This window comes from Schistocerca nitens, chromosome 3 (genome assembly GCF_023898315.1).
Source record: "Schistocerca nitens isolate TAMUIC-IGC-003100 chromosome 3, iqSchNite1.1, whole genome shotgun sequence".
Classification (NCBI taxonomy): domain Eukaryota; kingdom Metazoa; phylum Arthropoda; class Insecta; order Orthoptera; family Acrididae; genus Schistocerca; species Schistocerca nitens.
Genome location: NC_064616.1, coordinates 934,600,000 through 934,621,316, shown reverse-complemented (window position 1 = coordinate 934,621,316; position 21,317 = coordinate 934,600,000). Strand labels below are relative to the sequence as shown.

General features: G+C 41.3%; 1 protein-coding gene across 5 annotated transcripts in view; it reads left to right on the top strand.

Annotated features, from left to right (window-relative positions):
• LOC126249005 (mucin-5AC-like) overlaps positions 1-21,317 on the top strand; it is a 206,507-nt gene that overhangs the window by 89,612 nt on the left and 95,578 nt on the right. For all 5 annotated transcript variants that reach the window (XR_007545584.1, XM_049950592.1, XM_049950593.1 and 2 more), the window contains exons 6-7: positions 9,369-10,116; positions 11,544-11,665. Coding sequence is in view for 4 of the 5 variants with exons in the window: in XM_049950592.1 (XP_049806549.1) it covers positions 9,369-10,116; positions 11,544-11,665 (870 nt within the window). In the remaining variant the exon portion in view is untranslated. The remainder of the gene's footprint in view (positions 1-9,368; positions 10,117-11,543; positions 11,666-21,317) is intronic.

Genomic DNA, 21,317 nt, shown 5'->3' with positions numbered 1-21,317 from the left:
CATAAACTTAATAGGGACATCGTCCTTTTTAGAGCACTTTATTAGTTATTTCATGATTTGCCTGCATGGAGATAACCAGATCTTCATCCTTTCCTACATAATTTTGTGGAACAAGAGGGATCTAAAATGCCAATGCAGCTGAAAAAGCTGTAGAAATTATTGAATATATTTGAACTTATTTTACTGAGAGATAGAAATTAAAAACTATTCCTCCATCATAGAGTTTCAGAATTGTTTCTGATGCTGTCAATAATAAATTGCTAGCTCCAAAACTGACATTGTTCGGTTCAACAGCACATTGCTTGGCACAATTTTTACTTGATTGTCAGAGCAGTGTTCCAATGGCTCCACATCTACATGACGAAGTACGTAGTCTTATGAATATTTTGATGCAGCGAGAAAGGATGTGAAGAATTGGATTACATCATTGTTACTAGAGAAATTGTGAGAAAGATTACTACCCCTGAAATACAACTTAATGTGTGGGATTTCCTGCTGCAATCCAGAAATTACATTAAACCAGGAAGTAGCTCAAAGAAGACTGACAGCATGACTTGAAATTTTGTTACTGAACGAAAGAATGTCGAGTTCAAAGGCAGACAGTGGCAAACTTGAATTGATGGAGATTTGGAGAGAAAAAGAATTGAAGATAAAATCTTACAAGAGAAGCAAAAATTATCTTGATAATTTCTAGATTTATGTAATCAAGTTACTTTCAAAGCCATGCCCAGAGTGTTGAGATTTTGTGCAAATTGTTTTAATAATCTCACATTGAAATGCTTCTGTTGCCGAGGCCTTTCTGTAAATGCTAAAATTATAATTTCAAATTGGACAGAAAAGAGCCTTATTGCTCAAAGATACATATGTGGCACAGTCCAGGATGCTAATGGGGTTGACACTTTAAACATTGACAAGTCTTATACACTCTTTTTGCTTTGCACATTCTTCATACAAACATGATATTAAAACTAAGGAGAAGGAAGGTGAAAGATAGGAGGAGGAATGATTATTAAACAAACAAAGTCAAGCTGAAATCTAAGAATTAGAAGGGAAAAGAGCAAATATGTTGAGCGAAGCCTCAAAGGTTTCAACTGAGATAGAAAATTTAAAGAAATGGTGTATTCATTTATATTATGGAAAAATTTCTAATGTTTGTTCCCTTCAGTTCAGAATGTGTAATTTTCTATTTGATATTTTCTGCTGTCTGTAAATCAAAATTTAGTATATAATATTTTATAAATCTTTTAATTCATATCTCTGATTTATACTATTAATGAAAAATGTTGTTAATCATGGATATTCTAATTATTATCAATATATATACTTTTGAAAAAATGTTCTGCTGTCAAATTTTGTAAAAAAAAGTAACCTTGAAAAATATTTGCCATGAAAACTGTGGAAGGTACCTCAAAGTTCAAAATGACTCATTGCTGGATGCCCTGACACAGGTCCTGTATGGCTTGCAAGGGAATCTGCTACAATTCTTCCTGCAAATTACGTGCAAGTTCAGGTAAGGTTGATGGAGGTGGATAGTAATTGGACACCCTTCGCTCCAAAAGAGACCACAAAAACTCAACAATATTGAGATCTGGTGACTGGTGGCCAGGGGACATAGTGCCAGTGGAAGTCAGTCACACATCAGGAATGGCGGTGGATGGCAACAAGGCAGTTTGCTGAAATATCACACCATCTGTGAGCCACCACCATTCTGAATACCTGAGACTGGTCCAGAATCCTCACACACTGGGCAAATGTAAAATTGCACACACATTATTTCAGGGACAGCATTTTTTGACATGGACACTCATTACAGATTTGTTCCATTATGAGCAATTACAATTTTAACTTGGTTCACTGTCCTGATGAAATAAAGCACTTTTAAATTCAACAACTTCTTTTCTAGTGGTCCCACAGCATGTGTGAGGTCGAAGAATGACATTTTATTTTTGGTAGAGGTTTCTGCTGCACAGCTGATTTATTTACTCATAGTAATTACAAAATCATAAGACAAACTAGTTTTGGCATTTTGTCATTATCAGACATACCTGTGCAGATGGTATAATATTGTTCCTTACATCTGCGTTAGTTAGTTAGTCTATGTATGGTACACTGTTTGGGTCATAGCTGGTATGACATGGTCCATATTGCTTCTTCGATAAGTATCAGTTGTCTTCCATTTATATTATGTTCACATAATTTCTCTCTACTTTCATTTGTGTGAACTCGATAAAATTATTTTTGACAGCTGTGGCTGTTTGAAATTGTTTCTTGGAAAGTCAGTGAGTACATTTAATTTTCAGAGATAGATATTTTTTGAATTTAGGTAAATAATATTCTATTGTTTCTTGTGATGATTCATCCCTTCTCCTTTCTAATGTCAATAAAATTTTCCAGGTATTTTTTTATGTTTAAAAACTGTATGTTCATTAAGCATGTCCTCTGGGAATTTTTCTGTATGAATGTAAATTCACATTTCCTCCAAAATGTTCATTGTATGTCTCTTAGGTTATTTGTATAGAACTTTTTTGAAATTTTCAGTATCTTCTGTCAGTTTTTGTTCCTTTAAATGTAAGGAAAATGTGGGTTGGTTGCTGTCACAGTTTCATGTATGTTCTTAAAATCTAATTCTGAAACTTGTACCTGTTTGCCCAGTATAAAAATTATTGCAGTGTTGCAAAGTTTGCAGACACCTGGATTTAAATAAGTGGAGATATTATTTTTTGGTGTCAGATTTTGGCCTTCAAGTTGTTGTTTGAACAAAAAGTTAATTTCATTTTTGTTTTCTTTAACAAGTTGTTAATTTTATTTGATATTTGCCCCATGTGTGGTGCTGTGACATAGATCAGTAGGTTTATCTGCGATTTATTTTTCTCCCCCTTTTAATTTTATTTCTTTGTGTGTATTATCTGTCTTTGGTTTCGTATGCTGTTCATATAATCTGAGTACTATTTTGGTGTTGAAGTAATTTTATTGTGCCGTGTATTGTAATGTTTTTATTTCATTTTTATCACATTATTATCGAGAGGTAGCTTCAGAATCACTTTAATCATTGATTTGAAATATGCAAATTTGCGCGACTAGAATTTTTGTTTATGATTTCAGGGGTAGTAGTTTTTCTACATATATCAAATTGGTGGTGACTGTTTTTGTTGCCTATTTTTAGGTCTAAAAAGTATATGGATATTTGTGTGTAGTGAAGGGGGCCACTGACATGTAATAATTTATTTTCAAATTGGTGGCATACTGATGCTAGTAGAGAGGCATGTTCCATGAAAGGCCAAGAAATATACTATTTCCTCCCATGTACAGTTTGTGAAATGTCTATAATGGAAAACTTGCAGAAATTACAGATCATACAGAGGTTTAATAACATTTCCTGCACACGATTTGAGAACTGAAGCTTAATGGTTTTACTTGAAGCACCTCCTACTGAATGCCATAAGATGGCTTGTTTAGCTTAAATGTACAAGAGGTGGCTGAAAATTTTAATGAATGGTCTCAGAAAATAAATGAAACAAAGAGTAACAAACAAAATACCTTTACTGGCACTCATAGTAGTCATGATTTTCTACAACACACTTCTAACATCCATCCACTGGGACAAAGTACTGAAAAGGCTTTCGCTTAAATATTCTCCACAGAAAACATTGACTATGCTGGAACATAATGTCTCTCATATCCAGATGACAGGTGTAGAAATCAGTGCACTAGGAATACATTATGATGGCAAAGACCTACTCTCGCAATCCGCAGTTTGTTTGACATATTTATTTGCTTGAAGGAAGATTGGTGCTGTTGTACATGAAATATTTCATCAGAAAAATTTGGGGGCTCAGTTTGCGCCCATGACAATATACAGTACCGTCCTTTGAGAACGAGCTGTAAAACCCCTTTGATATCTTGGCTGAGTAGCCTGCACGGTGCCAAGGGTTCTCAAAAAGTTTATCACTAAAGTCCAGTTTATTTTACTTTTGAAAATAATTACAAATACAGTGAAACCCCTCTTGTACACTTTTCAAGGGACTTCGAAAAAATTGTGTAAAACACGGGAAAATGTAAGATGTGGGAAGTAATGTTTTAAGCTGTAAAAGTTACGTGTAGGATACCGCCTTGCACTTTATTTATGATACATGTACATAACAGGCATCAAAGACGTGTCAGGGACTTGTTTATTAATCTAATGAAGGTTTATCCTTCCTTATATACACTCCTGGAAATGGAAAAAAGAACACATTGACACCGGTGTGTCAGACCCACCATACTGGCTCCGGACACTGCGAGAGGGCTGTACAAGCAATGATCACACGCACGGCACAGCGGACACACCAGGAACCGCGGTGTTGGCCGTCGAATGGTGCTAGCTGCGCAGCATTTGTGCACCGCCGCCGTCAGTGTCAGCCAGTTTGCCGTGGCATATGGAGCTCCATCGCAGTCTTTAACACTGGTAGCATGCCGCGACAGCGTGGACGTGAACCGTATGTGCAGTTGACGGACTTTGAGCGAGGGCGTATAGTGGGCATGCGGGAGGCCTGGTGGACGCAGCGCCGAATTGCTCAACACGTGGGGCGTGAGGCCTCCACAGTACATCGATGTTGTCGCCAGTGGTCGGCGGAAGGTGCACGTGCCCGTCGACCTGGGACCGGACCGCAGCGACGCACGGATGCACGCCAAGACCGTAGCATCCTACGCAGTGCCGTAGGGGACCGCACCGCCACTTCCCAGCAAATTAGGGACACTGTTGCTCCTGGGGTATCGGCGAGGACCATTCGCAACCGTCTCCATGAAGCTGGGCTACGGTCCCACACACCGTTAGGCCGTCTTCCGCTCACGCCCCAACATCGTGCAGCCCGCCTCCAGTGGTGTCGCGACAGGCGTGAATGGAGGGACGAATGGAGACGTGTCGTCTTCAGCGATGAGAGTCGCTTCTGCCTTGGTGCCAATGATGGTCGTATGCGTGTTTGGCGCCGTGCAGGTGAGCGCCACAATCAGGACTGCATACGACCGAGGCACACAGGGCCAACACCCGGCATCATGGTGTGGGGAGCGATCTCCTACACTGGCCGTACACCACTGGTGATCGTCGAGGGGACACTGAATAGTGCACGGTACATCCAAACCGTCATCGAACCCATCGTTCTACCATTCCTAGACCGGCAAGGGAACGTGCTGTTCCAACAGGACAATGCACGTCCGCATGTATCCCGTGCCACCCAACGTGCTCTAGAAGGTGTAAGTCAACTACCCTGGCCAGCAAGATCTCTGGATCTGTCCCCCGTTGAGCATGTTTGGGACTGGATGAAGCGTCGTCTCACGCGGTCTGCACGTCCAGCACGAACGCTGGTCCAACTGAGGCGCCAGGTGGAAATGGCATGGCAAGCCGTTCCACAGGACTACATCCAGCATCTCTACGATCGTCTCCATGGGAGAATAGCAGCCTGCATTGCTGCGAAAGGTGGATATACACTGTACTGGTGCCGACATTGTGCATGCTCTGTTGCCTGTGTCTATGTGCCTGTGGTTCTGTCAGTGTGATCATGTGATGTATCTGACCCCAGGAATGTGTCAATAAAGTTTCCCCTTCCTGGGACAATGAATTCACGGTGTTCTTATTTCAATTTCCAGGAGTGTATATAATTCTCATGTCACAGTGTTAGTTGCCCTACTCCTCCGAAATGGCTCTGTCAATTCTGATGAAATTTTACGTGTTTATTTGGTATGTCAGAGAATCGGTCGTAATCTATTTTTCATACCCCTAAGTTATAAGGGTGGTCCACCCCCAAAATTTTTTTCTTATTTTTTGGACAGAACTTTTTATTTTTTATGATGTGGCATTAAAAAATACACACAACCCTAAATTTTCACCCTTCTACCACCAACCCCTATTTTTTAATAGCGATTTTAGTAATTCGATAATTTTCAACCCCGGTCGATAACTGATAAGTTGTCACTTCATTAGTTATCCCGCCAAGTGTCTGTCAGTGATAGTCTTTCACTATTCATTAGATAGGTAATTGAAGAAAACGTATCAAAAGCAACAGCTCAAATATCCCTCTTTGAATCGATTTAACTAGACCAAGAAGTTTAACTAGGTAGCACGCGTCATTCACCAAACCGACATTTAGGCCTAGCGCACAAGTATTGATCGTACGATCAAATTGTTTTAGTGGAACAAAGAAGTTCCTATGCTCTCCTTTGTTCCTCTAAAAGAATTTAATCATACAATATTTTTAAGTACGATAAAAGTCGATGCGTGTGCGCTTGGCCTTATCCATAATGCTGGTGAACACGTTTCGACACGAAATTGCCACAATGTTTGTATGCTCGCGGACAAACTGTGTGTCGGCTGCAATCGTTAAATCCGCGCGATCTACCACAGAAACACTATAACTAATAGTGTCTGATATTGCTGGACTTCCCTCTAAGCCTTTTCTCACTCCCTACACAGTTTTCAGCCATTATTATTATTTGTGTCACGAACTCCTGCCAACAACGGCTATTGTGTTACATGTATACATTATTCTTATAGACTAGAGATAATTTATATGACAAAACTACGTTTTCTGGGTCAGCTGTAACATATAAAGATTTTCAGAGGCAGAACAAAGTTCACCGTGTATAGCTAGTTATCTAATAAAAATTGCTGATGTAACTGGAGCTGATAACTGTCTGAAGCCTGCTGTCATTCATTATGTAAATAATGAAAAACTGCTCTACTTACTTATTTTTTTATGCTTAGCATGATGTGTTCCGAGAATTTTTTCTCGTTGTCAAGTGTGTGGGAGTTTGAATATGTGTTATTTTGCATCTCTGGCACTGTAGTTATCTTTTTGAGGTTATCAGGTACTCTGCCTCAACAGTTACGTAGAAAACCGCGCGCGCGCGCACACACACACACACACACACACACACACACACACACACACACACACACACACACTCACTCAAACTATCACTAACATTCCAGAATGAGATTTTCACTCTGCAGCGGAGTGTGCACTGAAATGAAACTTCCTGGCAGATTAAACCTGTGTGCCGGACCGAGACTCGAGCTCGGGACCTTTGCCTTTCGCAGGCAAGTGCTGTACCAACTGAGCTACCCAAGTACGACTCACGCCCCATCCTCACAGTTTTACTTCTGCCAGTGCACACTCCGCTGCAGAGTGAAAATCTCATTCTGGAAACATCCCCCAGGCTGTGGCTAAGCCATGTCGCCGCAATATCCTTTCTTTCAGGAGTGCTAGTGCTGCAGGGTTCGCAGGAGAGCTTCTGTGAAGTTTGGAAGGTAGGAGACGAGATACTGGCAGAAATAAAGCTGTGAGGACGGGGCGTGAGTCATGCTTGGGTAGCTCAGTTGGTAGAGCACTTGTCCGCGAAAGGCAAAGGTCCCGAGTTCGAGTCTCGGTCCGGCACACAGTTTTAATCTGCCAGGAAGTTTCTTAGCACTAACATTGTTTGTTTGTATAACATCACAAAAAATACATACGCAAATACTGCTTGTGACAACGAGAATAAATTCTCAAGATACGCGTTGCTCAGTATGAATAAAATACGTAACCAGTGCTGTGTTTAAACTAAAAACATTTGAGCAATGCAAAGTGAATGACGGTGTCAGCTAGCGCTCCAAGTGGCCATACGCTGAAATGTGCTAAATATGGTTCGACAAAGGTGTCACGACAATCACAACAATCATGAAATTGTGTTTGCCCAGTGGAGACAATTTAGAAATGGTTGTCGTTGCTCATATCATCATTCGAACAAATCTAGTTGCTCCCATCAGCCATCATGCCAAGTAGAGCTTGGCAGCTGCGGGAAATAGGGCACGAATTGTTCCAACTGTTACACGTTTCCCTTTTCAAATCCGCTGAGTAGAGCGCTCCATTGTCAAGAAACTTAACAACGTAATATTTGTAAACACTACTGGATGGCCAACACATGCCAACGTCATATTTTTCTCCACAAACTTTTTTTCATAATGTGTAAATCATGGGAAAATTAGAAATATTTTGACGCAAAATCGGGTGCAAATTAACATTGTGGGCATAGGAAGTTTGACGGGACTGATAAAAAATGTTGTAAACAGTGGGAAAATGTTAATTGTGGGAATGTAAAAGTGAGGTTATACTGTATTGTCATTGCAGGTGATCCTTAGAAACGATACCTTACAATAAGTACACACACACACACTTTGTAACTGGTTTCAGCTACATCTTGCTTTCTGTCTTCGCTAGAACATCCTTTCCATAACCCATACATATTTCATGTATTTATATGTGATGTATTTTGACCTTGATTAACCTACAGGTACACTGGAATAAAGAAGCAGTTTGACCCTTTGGTTTCAGAGCATGTTAAGATGAGTCCAAATATGACCACAAGCAAATTGTGACTTCAGTAAAAAACACAGCCTCAGTTGCACCAGCAGAATGCCTATTTTGTACCTGGCCAAGACTATTAGTGAATGACAAATATTGCGATCATTAGGCCTATACCGGGTTTCCTGCCATAAATCCAGTATTTGAGGATGTGCTATGTCGTTGTTGTTGTTGTTGTTGTTGTTCAGTCATCACAGATTTGCTGCTTTCAGTTGTCACGTAATAACAAGAGCCAAAATGTGTGATGCTAAATAAATCTCTGTTGCAACTGGAGAAGAAATTTTCCTCATTGTTATCACCATGCAGTTGCTCTTCCTTTGAACAGGGAGAAAAGATCAGATTGTGTTGGTTGGGGCTCCCCCTACATAACCTTCTAGTACCCACTGTAGCATTTGTTTGCTCGAGAGAACCTTTTGTGTAAATTGCACACACCTTTTTCTCTTGGTACACCCTCCCCTCTACCACCCCTACACCTTATTCCTCCTATCCCTCTTAATCTGTTTTTATCCTATCTGGATGCCTTATTTGTCAATATTATTACTCGCCCTCTTCAATTTCTTTTATTTTGACTTTACCTTGTGTCGTCCTATCCCTTCTCTCACTCACTTCCATAGTATAGCATTTATTTCTTCATAACTACCACTCATTCTTCTACTACGCAGGTGGCATCAAGTTTGAAGGTCATTTGTTGCAGTTTGTATCCAGTGCCTCTCTCTCTCTCTCTCTCTCTCTCTCTCTCTCTCTCTCTCTCTCTGATGCAAGTTTTGTGGGGGGGGGGAGGAGGAGGAGGGGTGTTTATTTTTATTTTTTATTTTGTTTTGTGCAAGGATTAGGTAATGGGCTGCTTCACCAATTTTTATAAAATGATACTTCAGTCACTCTAGCGGCAGCGATACCTTTAAATCTGTCTTTATTTCTCCCATTGAGCATGTGTTTTATGTATGAATATTAAAAACACTGAGAGTGAATACACGTTTGTGCTTTCTTGATTTTCAGGTGGTTTCGCTCACCTGTCGAAAGCAGGGTGTTGTGAAGTTTTCAAGCCGACGTCCAGATCAATCAAGAAATGGCCTGCAGACTGCATTAACAGAAGGAGTTGTCAGAGTACCAATGACCAGTGAGATATACAGCATTCAGCTGAACAATGCTACAAATCATGCAGCATCTACGATGAAATCTGTCCTCACAAACATTAGCACCAAACCTAGTTTGTTAGGTGCAAACACACTTCTATTAAACTCAGCAATGAATCACGTGCCAATTCTTCCCAATATAACACGTAAGAACCAGAATTCTGGTACTCAGAATAGTGCTAATAGCTTTAAAAACATTTTTGCCAAATGTGTTACGACTAGTGCAAAGACTGTGGGTAACTCAAAACCATCACTTGTGAAGACTGGTCAGTTTCATATGCCAAATATTCTTAGTGCAAGTCTGAAGAGGCCTACAGAGACATATAAATCTAGTGCTGAAGCTAAGAGGAAAAGAAAAAATACAACTGTAAATGCCGTTGAAGTTATGACCAGTTTGTTGGGAAAAAAACCTGCTGGTACTCCAACATTTGCTTTAACTACTCCTCTCATAAAGGTTTCACTTCCTAGTGGAATTACTGCAAACTGCAGTCAACCGGAAGTTGTAAACTCAAATTCTGTATTCAGCTCACAAACAACCAGTGCTGAACAGCCGAAACCTATTATGACAGTTGCTTCGTTGCCTGATGTAGTGAAAGCATCATCTGTAAAAGGTAAATTTTCTTCAAAGATAATTAATAGATAATAAATTGTTGTAAAGGTTAGAATTTCATTTTATAAATAAGATTTTACTTTTCTTGCGGTGTAAAAAACAAAAATCTTTATGGCAAATGGTTAACTAATTTTGTAGTTACTTTGATACCACTACTCTGATTTTAAAATGTGTACTTCAACTATGTTCATGTTTATGGTATTAACCTGTGATGCTATTTGAATTTTTTCCCTATAGTAAATAAATGAGTTGAATTCCTCTAAAGTGCATTAGAAGTTACCCTTTTGCAGTATGAAAGTTGTTGATCATTATTTCTTTGTTTACTATATATTTTGGAAATTGTGTTTTGAATTATGTTTAGCTAAAAAAGGAAAATCTATTTCTTCTAAGCCTGATAGTGGTGTATTTTTCTTCTAAAAGGGAAACAGCCCTCTTCTTTGGCAGACATTTTTTCACTTCTTCCATTTCTTTTGTTGTTCAGAATCCCAAATTTTACATGCCTTTTCCATTCTTCAACATTTTTGAACCTTGATTTAGAATCATCATTTATCCTGTGCACTAGTATGGACATGCAAATCTCCTAAATATTTGTCTTCAAATGTACATGTTTATGTAATTACGGCTCATGAGGAGGAAAAGGCCTTTTTTGCCAGGAGATTGTTGAACCCCTGCAGTTGTAAAGCTATTTGAAACTGTCAGCAAGAGCTTTTTGTAGAATCGCTTAACTCTTTGGTCATGCATTGTTGGATATCCGCAGCGAAACAGGAGATGAGATCTGGTGCTACCAATATGATCGGCAGACCAAGGGACAGTCAGTTGCATGGAGTTAGCCTTCCTTGCCTCTCAGAAAAAGTTGACTGACAAAATCCAGGATGAAGACAATGTTCATCACGTTTTTCAATAGCCAGGGTGTGATCCATCCAAAGAAGATAGGTAAGTCAATGAACACCTTTTTGTTGACCGTTACTTGGTCTCCAGATTCTATTGGTAGCACCAGGTCTCGGCTCCCATAAATATGCGGATATCCCACAAGGTGTGACCACAGTGCTTTGAGTGATTCCACAAGAAGCGTTTGCTTACAGTTTCCAATAGCTTTGAAACTGATGCCAGAACTGTGTTGTAGATAACGATGATTACTTTGAAGCCCAATGAAAGTATTTTGTTTGTAATTATTGCTTCCTTCATTTTCTCAGACTATTGTCAAAACTTTCATGACACTCTTTGTATATTTAGAAACCAGACATAATTTGCAGTTAAAAGTGTCAGAGAAATGTTTAAAACTGAAATTAATCTGTCTTTTGCTGTTAATGAGAATTTTGTTTTATTAGCAATGAAGCAATACTGCTGCTACTGCAAAGCTTGGGTTTATAGACAATGATAGATGCCTTTGCTGAAAAGAATACACATTTATATATAACTTATTTTTAGGTGTAACACAGAATGTAAGAATAGCAGCATCGAGTAGTGCTATCCACGTACCAGCCAACTCTATAGCCTACCTGACTGCTGGACCTGTTACATTTCAAAAAATACCAGTCCTCAGCCCTCAGGTAAGTTTTTACCTCCATTTTGTTGCTTTATATTGAAGCAAAGAGTGCTGTGCCGTAGGTAAATGGTGTCTATTACTGTTGTACTAGAAAAGTAAGACAAATATTATTTAGCATATATTACAGTTAAAATAATTGTTACAAAATATGCCCAAAATGAAATTACTGTCAAATATGCTGTATGACAGTGAAAATTGGAACTCTCAAACTTAATGGCCCAACTGAATACATACTGGGAGGATGTGTACAATAGTCTGTTGGCAAAACAGTGATTAAATTGGCACAGGAACTGCTCACACCTAAGCCCAGTAATACCCTGTCTTGTGTGAATGAGAAGATTAGTATTAAATAAGTTAAGAGGCATCAAATGAAGTGGAAACACGGAGGCAATAATTAATCTACGTCAGAGGGTGCAATTCATCATATGAGTCCTTTTGTATTCTGCAGAATGATTTTTGTTGGGGGTGGGAGGGGGGCCAGATGAATTTCATACTGTGACATTTCATTTTGGACAGGGCTATTTGCCACAGCATTGATACATTTGTGAAATTATTTGATAGAAGAGCGTCCATCACATGTAGTGACAAGCAGGTACTAGGCCACAGCATTTGATAACTGCTCCGTTGTCACCATAACAGCGGGGACAGCATCGTCAAGTGCTTATTTGGTGTTCGAGCACTACAGTGGTTGTGATTTTGCCTGAGTCTGTGGTTGGATGCTGTTTGCTGTGGACTGGGCATGTTTCACACATGGTATTTCATCAACTTCAGTTGTCTAAAAACCACCAGTGCCTCGGGCTGCAATGGGTATGTGAGCACTGTACTGCTGAGCTAATGGCAATAGGTAGTGGTTCAACCTGTTTTATGGTGATGGCAGAATGTATGTTACCCAATTCTGCAATAACTCAAGTTCATAGAACAGTGGAGTACTGCCATGTGTTACAACATGAAATGACATCACAGCATACAGTTTTGACTATTGCATATTTAGAGCAATCTGATCTGCAGGATTAAGTACAGCTCCTTCCTTGGCCAACTTACATATTTCAGCATCTCATTGAGGTTGGGTGGTGTGCCAATGGTACGTGTCTTCACAGAACAATATTTTGATGGCATTAACTTGACATCTTCATCAGGTATTCCCTGAGACTAACTGCCTGGTTAAATGGGTCCAATGTTTATATGTGGGTGGTGCCTGGAGTTCCATCTGGCGTCCTCTCTGGATCAGGTGTTCTCTTTGGTCCCTGCACACGAAGCATGCTTCCACACTGCTTCAGGTGTTTTTCATTCCCTCTGTTTCCACTATGGCAGTCTCCTGCATGGTGGCCCTGCCATGGTGTTCTGTATTCGGTCTGCTCCCATGGGGCTTGCTCCTTGTAATTTCGCGCTGCTGCCACAGTTCTGTGTAACGTGTGTGTCGGCTACAGGAGCCTCTTGTGGCGGAGACTGCCGTCCGGTTTTCTGTATTAGGTCTGCTCGTATGAGGTGTGCTCCCTGAGGTCTCAGGTTGTTGATGATATTCTATATCTCTTCTGCGCGAGTTGTGACCATCTCCTGCAGCAATGGCCACAACCAAGTGCTCCGTATGTGGTCTGGACCTGTCTCATACACCTGCAGTCGTCAGAGATTCATTACTGGAAATGGAAACTTTTTTCTCGTGTTTCTGTAGCAGTTACAATGTTGGATTTCATGCCATGCTGAGTTTGTATCATGCTTCCCGATTGATTAGGTGTACTGCCATCTTGATTACAATTGGTTCATTGATGACACCGGGGGCTTGGGTTAGGATCCTGGTATTATCATAATTCATGGTGTATTAGTGTTCCAGGCAGTGTTCTGCTGTTGCTGATTTTGTGGCCTGTCCTAGCCTACGATGTCTCCGATGTTCCTTACATCTTATGTCCACTGTTATTGATGTACGAGGGCTATCCACAAAGTACATTACGTTTTCGTTTGTGTCCGTTAGGGCCGGGGCTAGCGCGGCCATCTTGGTGTCATGGCATTCCACCGCTCAGTCGGCATCCTGCTGTGCTAGTGAGAGGTTTGTGCTGTACTCCGTTGAGTTACTGTGACAGTTTGAAATGTCAGCGTTAATTGAAAATGCCACGAAGTGTGAAGTGCGTGCTGTAATAAAGTTTCTGACTTCAAAAAACTGTACACCGATAGAAATCTATCGGCAGCTTTGTGAAGTGTGTGGGGACAACATAATCACTGAAGGTGGAGTGCGTCAATGGGTCATAAAATTTAAAAATGGCCGAACTAACATTCACGACGAAGAGCGAAGTGGCAGACCCAGCATAGTGACTGCCGAACTTGTCGAAAAAGTCGATGCTGTGGTCCGTGAAAACCGTAATTTCAAAATAACGGAACACACTATGAGTTTTTCACAAATTTCACGAAGTTTGTTGCACAAAATCATTACCGAAAAGCTTGGTTACCACAAGTTTTGTGCAAGATGGATACCAAAAATCTTGACAGAGATTCACAAAAATCAGCGAATGGCTGCAGCGTTAACGTTTTTGGACGCTTATGAGAAAGATGGTGACTCATTATTCGATCGCATCGTTACTGGTGACGAAACATGGGTGAAGCATGTGAACTGAGAGACAAAATTGCAGTCAATGCAGTGGGGGCACACAAATGCCCCCCAAAAAACCCAAGAAATGCATGCAGACAATGTCGGCAAGGAAGGTGATGGCGACTGACTTTTTGGGACAGAAAAGGTGTGATTTTTGTGGATTTTCTGGAAAGAGGCACGACAATAAACTCTCAAAGGTATTGCCAAACTCTGCACAACCTCAGAAGAGCAATACAAAACAAGCGCAGGGGAAAGTTGGGCTCAAAGATCTTGCTGATTCACGACAACGCCCAGGCCCACACGGAAAATGCCACTTGTGAAGTTCTCGAATCTTTTAAGTGGTAGTTGTTTCCTCATCCGCCGTACAGTCCCGATCTGGCACCGAGCAACTTCCACTTATTCCCAGCAATGAAGAAGTGGTTGGCTATGCAGCGTTTTGATGACGACGCACAGCTTCAAGAAGAGGTAACCACGTGGTTGAAGGCGCAGGCGGCCGAATTTTACGACGAAGGAATTTCCAAGCTCGTCCATCGCTACGATAAGTGCCTTAATTTAAATGGCAACTATGTAGAAAAGTAGTATTTAAGTGTGGCTTTCATCTGTATATAATAAAAAAAATTTCCAATACTTTATTTATTTGTAATTCCAAAACGTAATGTACTTTATGGATAGCCCTCGTATGACCGGCATAAGACGTACCGTATTCACAAGGCATCTGTTAAATACCAGGTTTTCTGAACTTCAGATCATCCTTGACTGTTACATGAAGAGCCACGATTGTGTTGGGCAGATAGAAGACACTTTTGGGTTTCCTCAGGATCTATCTATCTTGGAAGAGCTAGGTCCTGCATAAGGTACTAAAGCTACCTTTGTGATATCTTCTTGTTCCTCTTCTGGTGTATCAAGTTGTGTGGTGAAATGTAATGCTTTGTGGATGGCCCTAGTTGAATATCCATTGTCAGCGAAAACTCGCTGAAGATGTTCTAATTCTGTTATCAAGCTATCAGAGTTGGAAACCATCTTGGCTTGGTGTACAAGTGTTCTAAGGACCCTGATGTTGTGTGCTGGATGATGGTAGCTGGTGGTGGTGGTGGTGGTGGTGGTGGTGGTGTGTGTGTGTGTGTGTGTGTGTTTTGGCTTTTAATACACACTGTGGCCCAAGATTCCATCTGCCTTCATCTTCACCAGGACATCCAGCAACAGAAACTGACCATCATTCTCTAGCTCCATGGTGAACTTTGTTGGGATGTTGAGAGTTCATGTGGTCCAAGAACTTGTCCTTTGTTTCCTGGCTGTAAAGCCAAATGAGGAATATGCCATCTACATATCTGAAGAAACACATTGGCAGGTTGGTGGAAACTGTAAGGGCCTCATCTTTGAACTTCTCCATAAACAGGCTGGCCACTACCTGAGACAAGGGGCTACCCATCACAACAACTTAATTCTGCTCATACAGTTGGCCTTCACATACGAAGTAAGAGGGTGTTAAAATCTGCTTCAAGAGATCTAGCAAAGCAGCAAATCTCTCACCGATCAGATCGAGTGTACCCTGGAGTGACCTTGTGAACAGGGACACCACAGCAAAACTGCCCATGACGCCTGCATCCGTGATACGTAAGTTTCTGAGATGTTCCACAAAGTTTAATGATGAGCTGCAGGTGTGATTGATTGCACTTTCCCCACATATGTTGCTAACATCTTCTTCAGGTATGTAGCTGTCGGGTAGGTGGCTGCACCAATATTATTCATGATGGGACGTAGCTGTACATCTTTGTGAATTTTGGGTAACCCATATAGTCTGGGGGGTATTAGTACCTTGGGTGTCAGTTGCTTCACAACCTTCTCAGGCAAGCCTGTTTCTATAAAGAGTGTCATCGTCATCGTTTTCATTTTCACCCTATTAGTGGAGTCATATTCTTGTGGATGATCAGCAGGGTCCAACAGAAGTTGAATCTTCAGGTAGTATTTGGTCTTCTGCATTATGACCAAAGAGTTCCCTTTGTCTGCGGGTAACACCACTCTGACGTTGTCGTCCCCCAACCTCTTGAGAGCTATCCTCTTATCTCTTGATATGTTCATTTGGGAGGCCTGGCTCCAGTTAGTACCCTGCATGTCTGTCTCTCAATCTCTCTGCCAGACTCGAAGGTAGTGCGTTGCCTACTTGCTTCACGGAGCTGATGAAGCCGGCTACCAATAGGGTTCTGTGAGTTACTGCAAAGTTAAGGTACCTTCTGAGTACCCTCAGTGTGACTTCATCCAATGTCTGATCCCTCAAATTTACCACTTAGCGGATGTCACATGTTGCTGCAGTCTGTTTTTCATGCTTTCAAGTTTCACCAGTTTTTGGGCTGCATAATGTTGTTGCCACAGACAAAGGGCACTCTTTGGCCATAATGCGGAAGACCATCTACTACCTGAAGATTTGTCAGTTTCTAGAGGACCCTGCTTATCATCCATTAGAATATGATTCCACTGATAGTGTGAACAGAAAAACTAACACTCTCTTTAAGGAAGCAGGTCTGCCTGAGAAGGTTGAGAAGCAACTGACATCCAAGACACCAGTACCACCCAGACTATGTGGGTTACCAAAAATCCACAAAGGTGATGTACAACTATGTCCCATCATGAATAATATTGGTGCAGCCACCTACCTGACAGCTACTTACCTTAAGTACATTAGTCACATCTGCAACTCATCAGATTTTGTGGAATGTCTCAGAAACTTATGTATCTCGGATGCAGACATCATGGTCAGTTTTGACATGGTGTCCCTGTTCACCACAGTATCACTCCAGGGTACACTCGATTTGATCAACAAGAGATTTATTGGAGCTTTGCTAGATCTCTTTAAGCAAATTTTAACACCCTCTTCCTTTGTATGTAAAGGCCAGCTGTATGAAGGGACAGAAGCTGTGGTGATTGGTACACCCTTCTCTCTGGTAGTGGCCAGTACGTTTATGGAGAACTTCAAGGATGAGGCCCTTACCACTTCCACGTACCTGCCAATGTGTTTCTTCAGATCTGTAGATGACATGTTCCTTATCTGGCCTTACAGCTAGGAAACACAGGATAAGTGTTTGGACCATCTGAACTCAAAACATCCAAAAATAAGGTTTACCGTGGAACTAGAGCAAGGTGGTAAGGTTCCGTTGGTGGATGTCCTGGTGAACAGGATGGCAGATGGCACCTAGGGCCACAGTGTGTATCAAAAGCCAACACACACTGACTTAAATCACCCAGCACAGAAGAGCAGGGTTCTTAGAACACTTGTACACCAAGCCAAGACAGTTTCCAACACTGACAGCTTGGCAACGGAAATAGAAAACTTTCAGTGAGTTTTCGCTGACAACTGATATTCAACCAGGGACATTTGCAAAGCGTGCATACCACCACACAACTTGATACACCAGAAGGGCAACAAGAAGAAGAGACCAGGAAGGTAGCTTTTCTACCATATGCAGGGCCTATCTGTTCAAAGACCAGAAGAATCCTGAGGAAACACAAAATCAAAAGTGTGTTCTATTCACCCAACAAAATCAGTGCTCTTCTTGGAATGGTCGAGGATGATCTGGGGATAAGAACACCAGGTGTTTATTAAATACCTTGTGAAAACAGTGTGTCTTATGATTGGTCAAATGTCAACAACAGTGGACATAAGATTTAAGAAATGCCAAAGACATACTAGGCTAGGTCAGGCCACAAAATCAGCAATAGCAGAACACTGCCTGGAGCACTAACACACCATAGATGATGGTTATACCAGGACCTGGCCCAAACCCCTAGATTCTGGGACAGTGTCACTACTGAATCAGTTTAAATCTAGATAGCAGTAAACCTAATCAATCAGGAAGCTAGATGCCAGCTCAGCAGAGCGTGGAATCTGGGGTTTGAACTGATATGGGAACACCAGAAAAAAGTTCCCATTTCCAGTAATGACCCTTGGACAATGGCAGGCATGAATGGCAGGTTCAGATCACATATGGAGCACTAGATGGTAACTACTGCTACAAATAATAGACACAATTGGCGTGGGCGGGATATGAAACACGAGATCTCGGAGACCATGCCTCATGGGAGCAGACCTAATCTGGAACACTGGGTAACATTCTCCGCCATAAAAGGCTGTTGCAGGGACTCCAGCGGCAGCACAAAATTGCAGGGAGTCCGCCTTGCACGCACAGATCGAGTATGAAACATCAGGAGACTAATACCACCACAAGAGACAGCCGCAACGAGCACAGACAGCATAATGAATGCCTCCAGAGTCGCGTGTCTGCAGGGAGCATACCTCTCAACTGTGGACCAAATACAGTATGCCAGGTGTGGCTGCCACTATGGGAGACAGTTGCAGTGGGTGTGGAGCAAATAGGGGACACCTAGAGCAGCGTGCGTCGTGGTCATGGACCGAATACAGAACACAGAAAACCTGGAGCAGCCCAGAAGTGCAGCTTGTGGGCATGGACCAAATACAGAACACCAATAGATGGATACTGCCGCGAGCTAAAGCCACAGGGGATGCTGACATCACAGGGAACAACTACAGTGGTGCAAGACAGCAGAGAATGTGCCTCGAGGGCGCGAACTGATTACAGAGCACCATGACATGGCCACCGCCGTGGGAGACTGTTACAGCAGGCATGGACAGAGTGAGGAATACCTGCAGTGGTGTGGAAGTGTACCTCGCTGGCACAGGTTGAAGCAGGAACATCTGTTCCAGAGTAGCCGGCAGATGGAACTCGTGGCACCACCCAAGCATAAATACGGGACCCAGTCAGCAAGGCAGTCTGTCTCTGGGAACACCTGATGGAAGACGTTGAGGTTTTATTTTTTTTTATTCGTATTTTTTTCAATTTAAGAGCAGCACTTGCAACCTATGTCCTCAATTATTTGCTGGATGTATTCCAGTCTCTGTCTTCCTCTACAGTTCTTGCCCTCTACAGCTCACTCTAGTACCATGGAAGTCACTCCCAGATGTCTTAACATATGTTCTGTCACCCTATCCATTCTCCTTGCTAGTGTTTCCCACATATTGTTCTCCTCTCCGATTCTGTGTAGAACCTCCTCATTCCTTACCTTATCAGTCCACCTAATTTTCAGCATTCGTCTGTACCACCACATCTCAGATGCTTCGATTCTCTTCTGTTCTTGTTTTCCTGCAGTCCATATTTCACTACCATGCAATGCTGTACTTCAAATGTACATTCTCAGAAATTTCTTCCTCAAATTGAGGCCTATGTTTGATACTAGTAGACTTCTCTTGGCCAGGAATGCCCTTTTTGCCAGTGCTAGTCTGCTTTTGATGTCCTCTTTGCTTCTTCATCATTCGTTATTTTGCTACATGGGTCTTAGAATTCCGTAACTTCATCTACTTCATGACCATTAATTCTGATGTTTCTCACTGTTCTCATTTCTGCTACTTCTCATTGCTTTCATCTTCCTTCAAATTACTCTCAGTCCACATTCTGTTCTTGTTAGATTGTTCATTTCATTCAGCTGCTCATGTAATTCTTGTTCACTTTGTGAGGTTAGCAATGTCATCAGCAGATCGTATCATTGATATCCTTTCACCTTGAATTTTAATTCCACTTTTGAACCTTTCTTTTATTTCCATCATTGCATCTTGTATATACAGATTGAACAGTAGAGGTGAAAGACTACAACCCTGTTAGCGCCGTTTTTAATCCAAGCACTTTGTTCTTGGTCATCCTCTCTCATTATCTGCATTTGGCTCTTGTACACATTGTACGTATATTACCTCCCTCTTCCTGTGGCATACCCCTGTTTTCTCAGAATTTTGAACATCTTGCACCATTTTACATTGTCGAACGCATTTTCCATGTCGACAAATCCTACGAACGTGTGTTGATTTTTGTGTAGTCTTGCTTCCATTATCAACCACAATGTCAGAATTGCGTGTGTGGTGCCTTTACCTTTCCTCTAGCCAAACTGATGGTTATCTAACATATCCTCAATTTTCTCTTTCATTCTTCTGTATATTATTCTTGTCAGCAATTTGGATGCATGAGTTGTCAAACTGATTGTGCGGTAATTCTTGCAGCAGTCAGCTCTTGCAGTCTTCAGATTTGTGTGGATGATATTTTTCCGAAAGTTGGATGGTATGTCACCAGACTCATACATTCTACACACTAATGTGAACAGTCATTTTGCTGCCACTTCCCCAGTGATTTCAAAATGCTGATGGAATGTTATCCATCCTTTCTGCCGTATTTGATGTTAATTCCTCCAAAGCTCTCTTAAATTCTGACTGTAATACGGGATCCCCTATCTCCCCTAAGTAGACTCCTATTTCTTCTTCTGTCACTTCAGACGAATCTTCCCCTTCATAGAGGCCTTCAATGTACTTTTTCCACCTATCTACTCTCTCTTCTGCATTTAACAGTGTAATTCATGTTGCACTCTTAATCTTACCAGCCTTGATTTTGATTTCATTGAAAGCTATTTTAACTTTCCTATATGCTGAATCAGTCCTTCCCACAACCATTTATTTTTCGATTTCTTAGAGTTTTTCATGTCATTTTGTCTTGACTTCCCTGCACTTCCTGTTTGTTTCATTCCTCAGTGACTTGTATTTCTGTATTGCTGAATTTACCTGAACATTTTTGTACTTCCTTCTTTCATCGATCAACAGAAGTATTTCTTCTGTTACCCATGGTTTCTTCACAGTTAGCTTCTTTGTACCTATGTTATAGTTCCAGCTTCTGTGACTGCCCTTTTTAGAGATGTCCATTCTTCTGCAACTGTACTGCCTACTGAGCTATTTCTTATTGCTGTATCTATATCCTTAGAGAACTTCAAGCATGTCTTGTTATTCCTTAGTACGTCCGTATCCCACTTTTTTGTGTTTTGATTTTTTCTGACTAGTCTCTTCAACTTCAACCTACTTTTCGTCACTACTGCTTTGTGATTTGACTCTATATTTGCTCCTGGGTACACCTCTTACAGTCCATTATCTGATTTGGGAAACTGTCTATGATGTAATCTAACTGAAATTTTCCCGTATCACTTGGCCTTTTCCAAGTATACCTCCTCCACTTGTCATTCTTGAACAGAGTAAGGT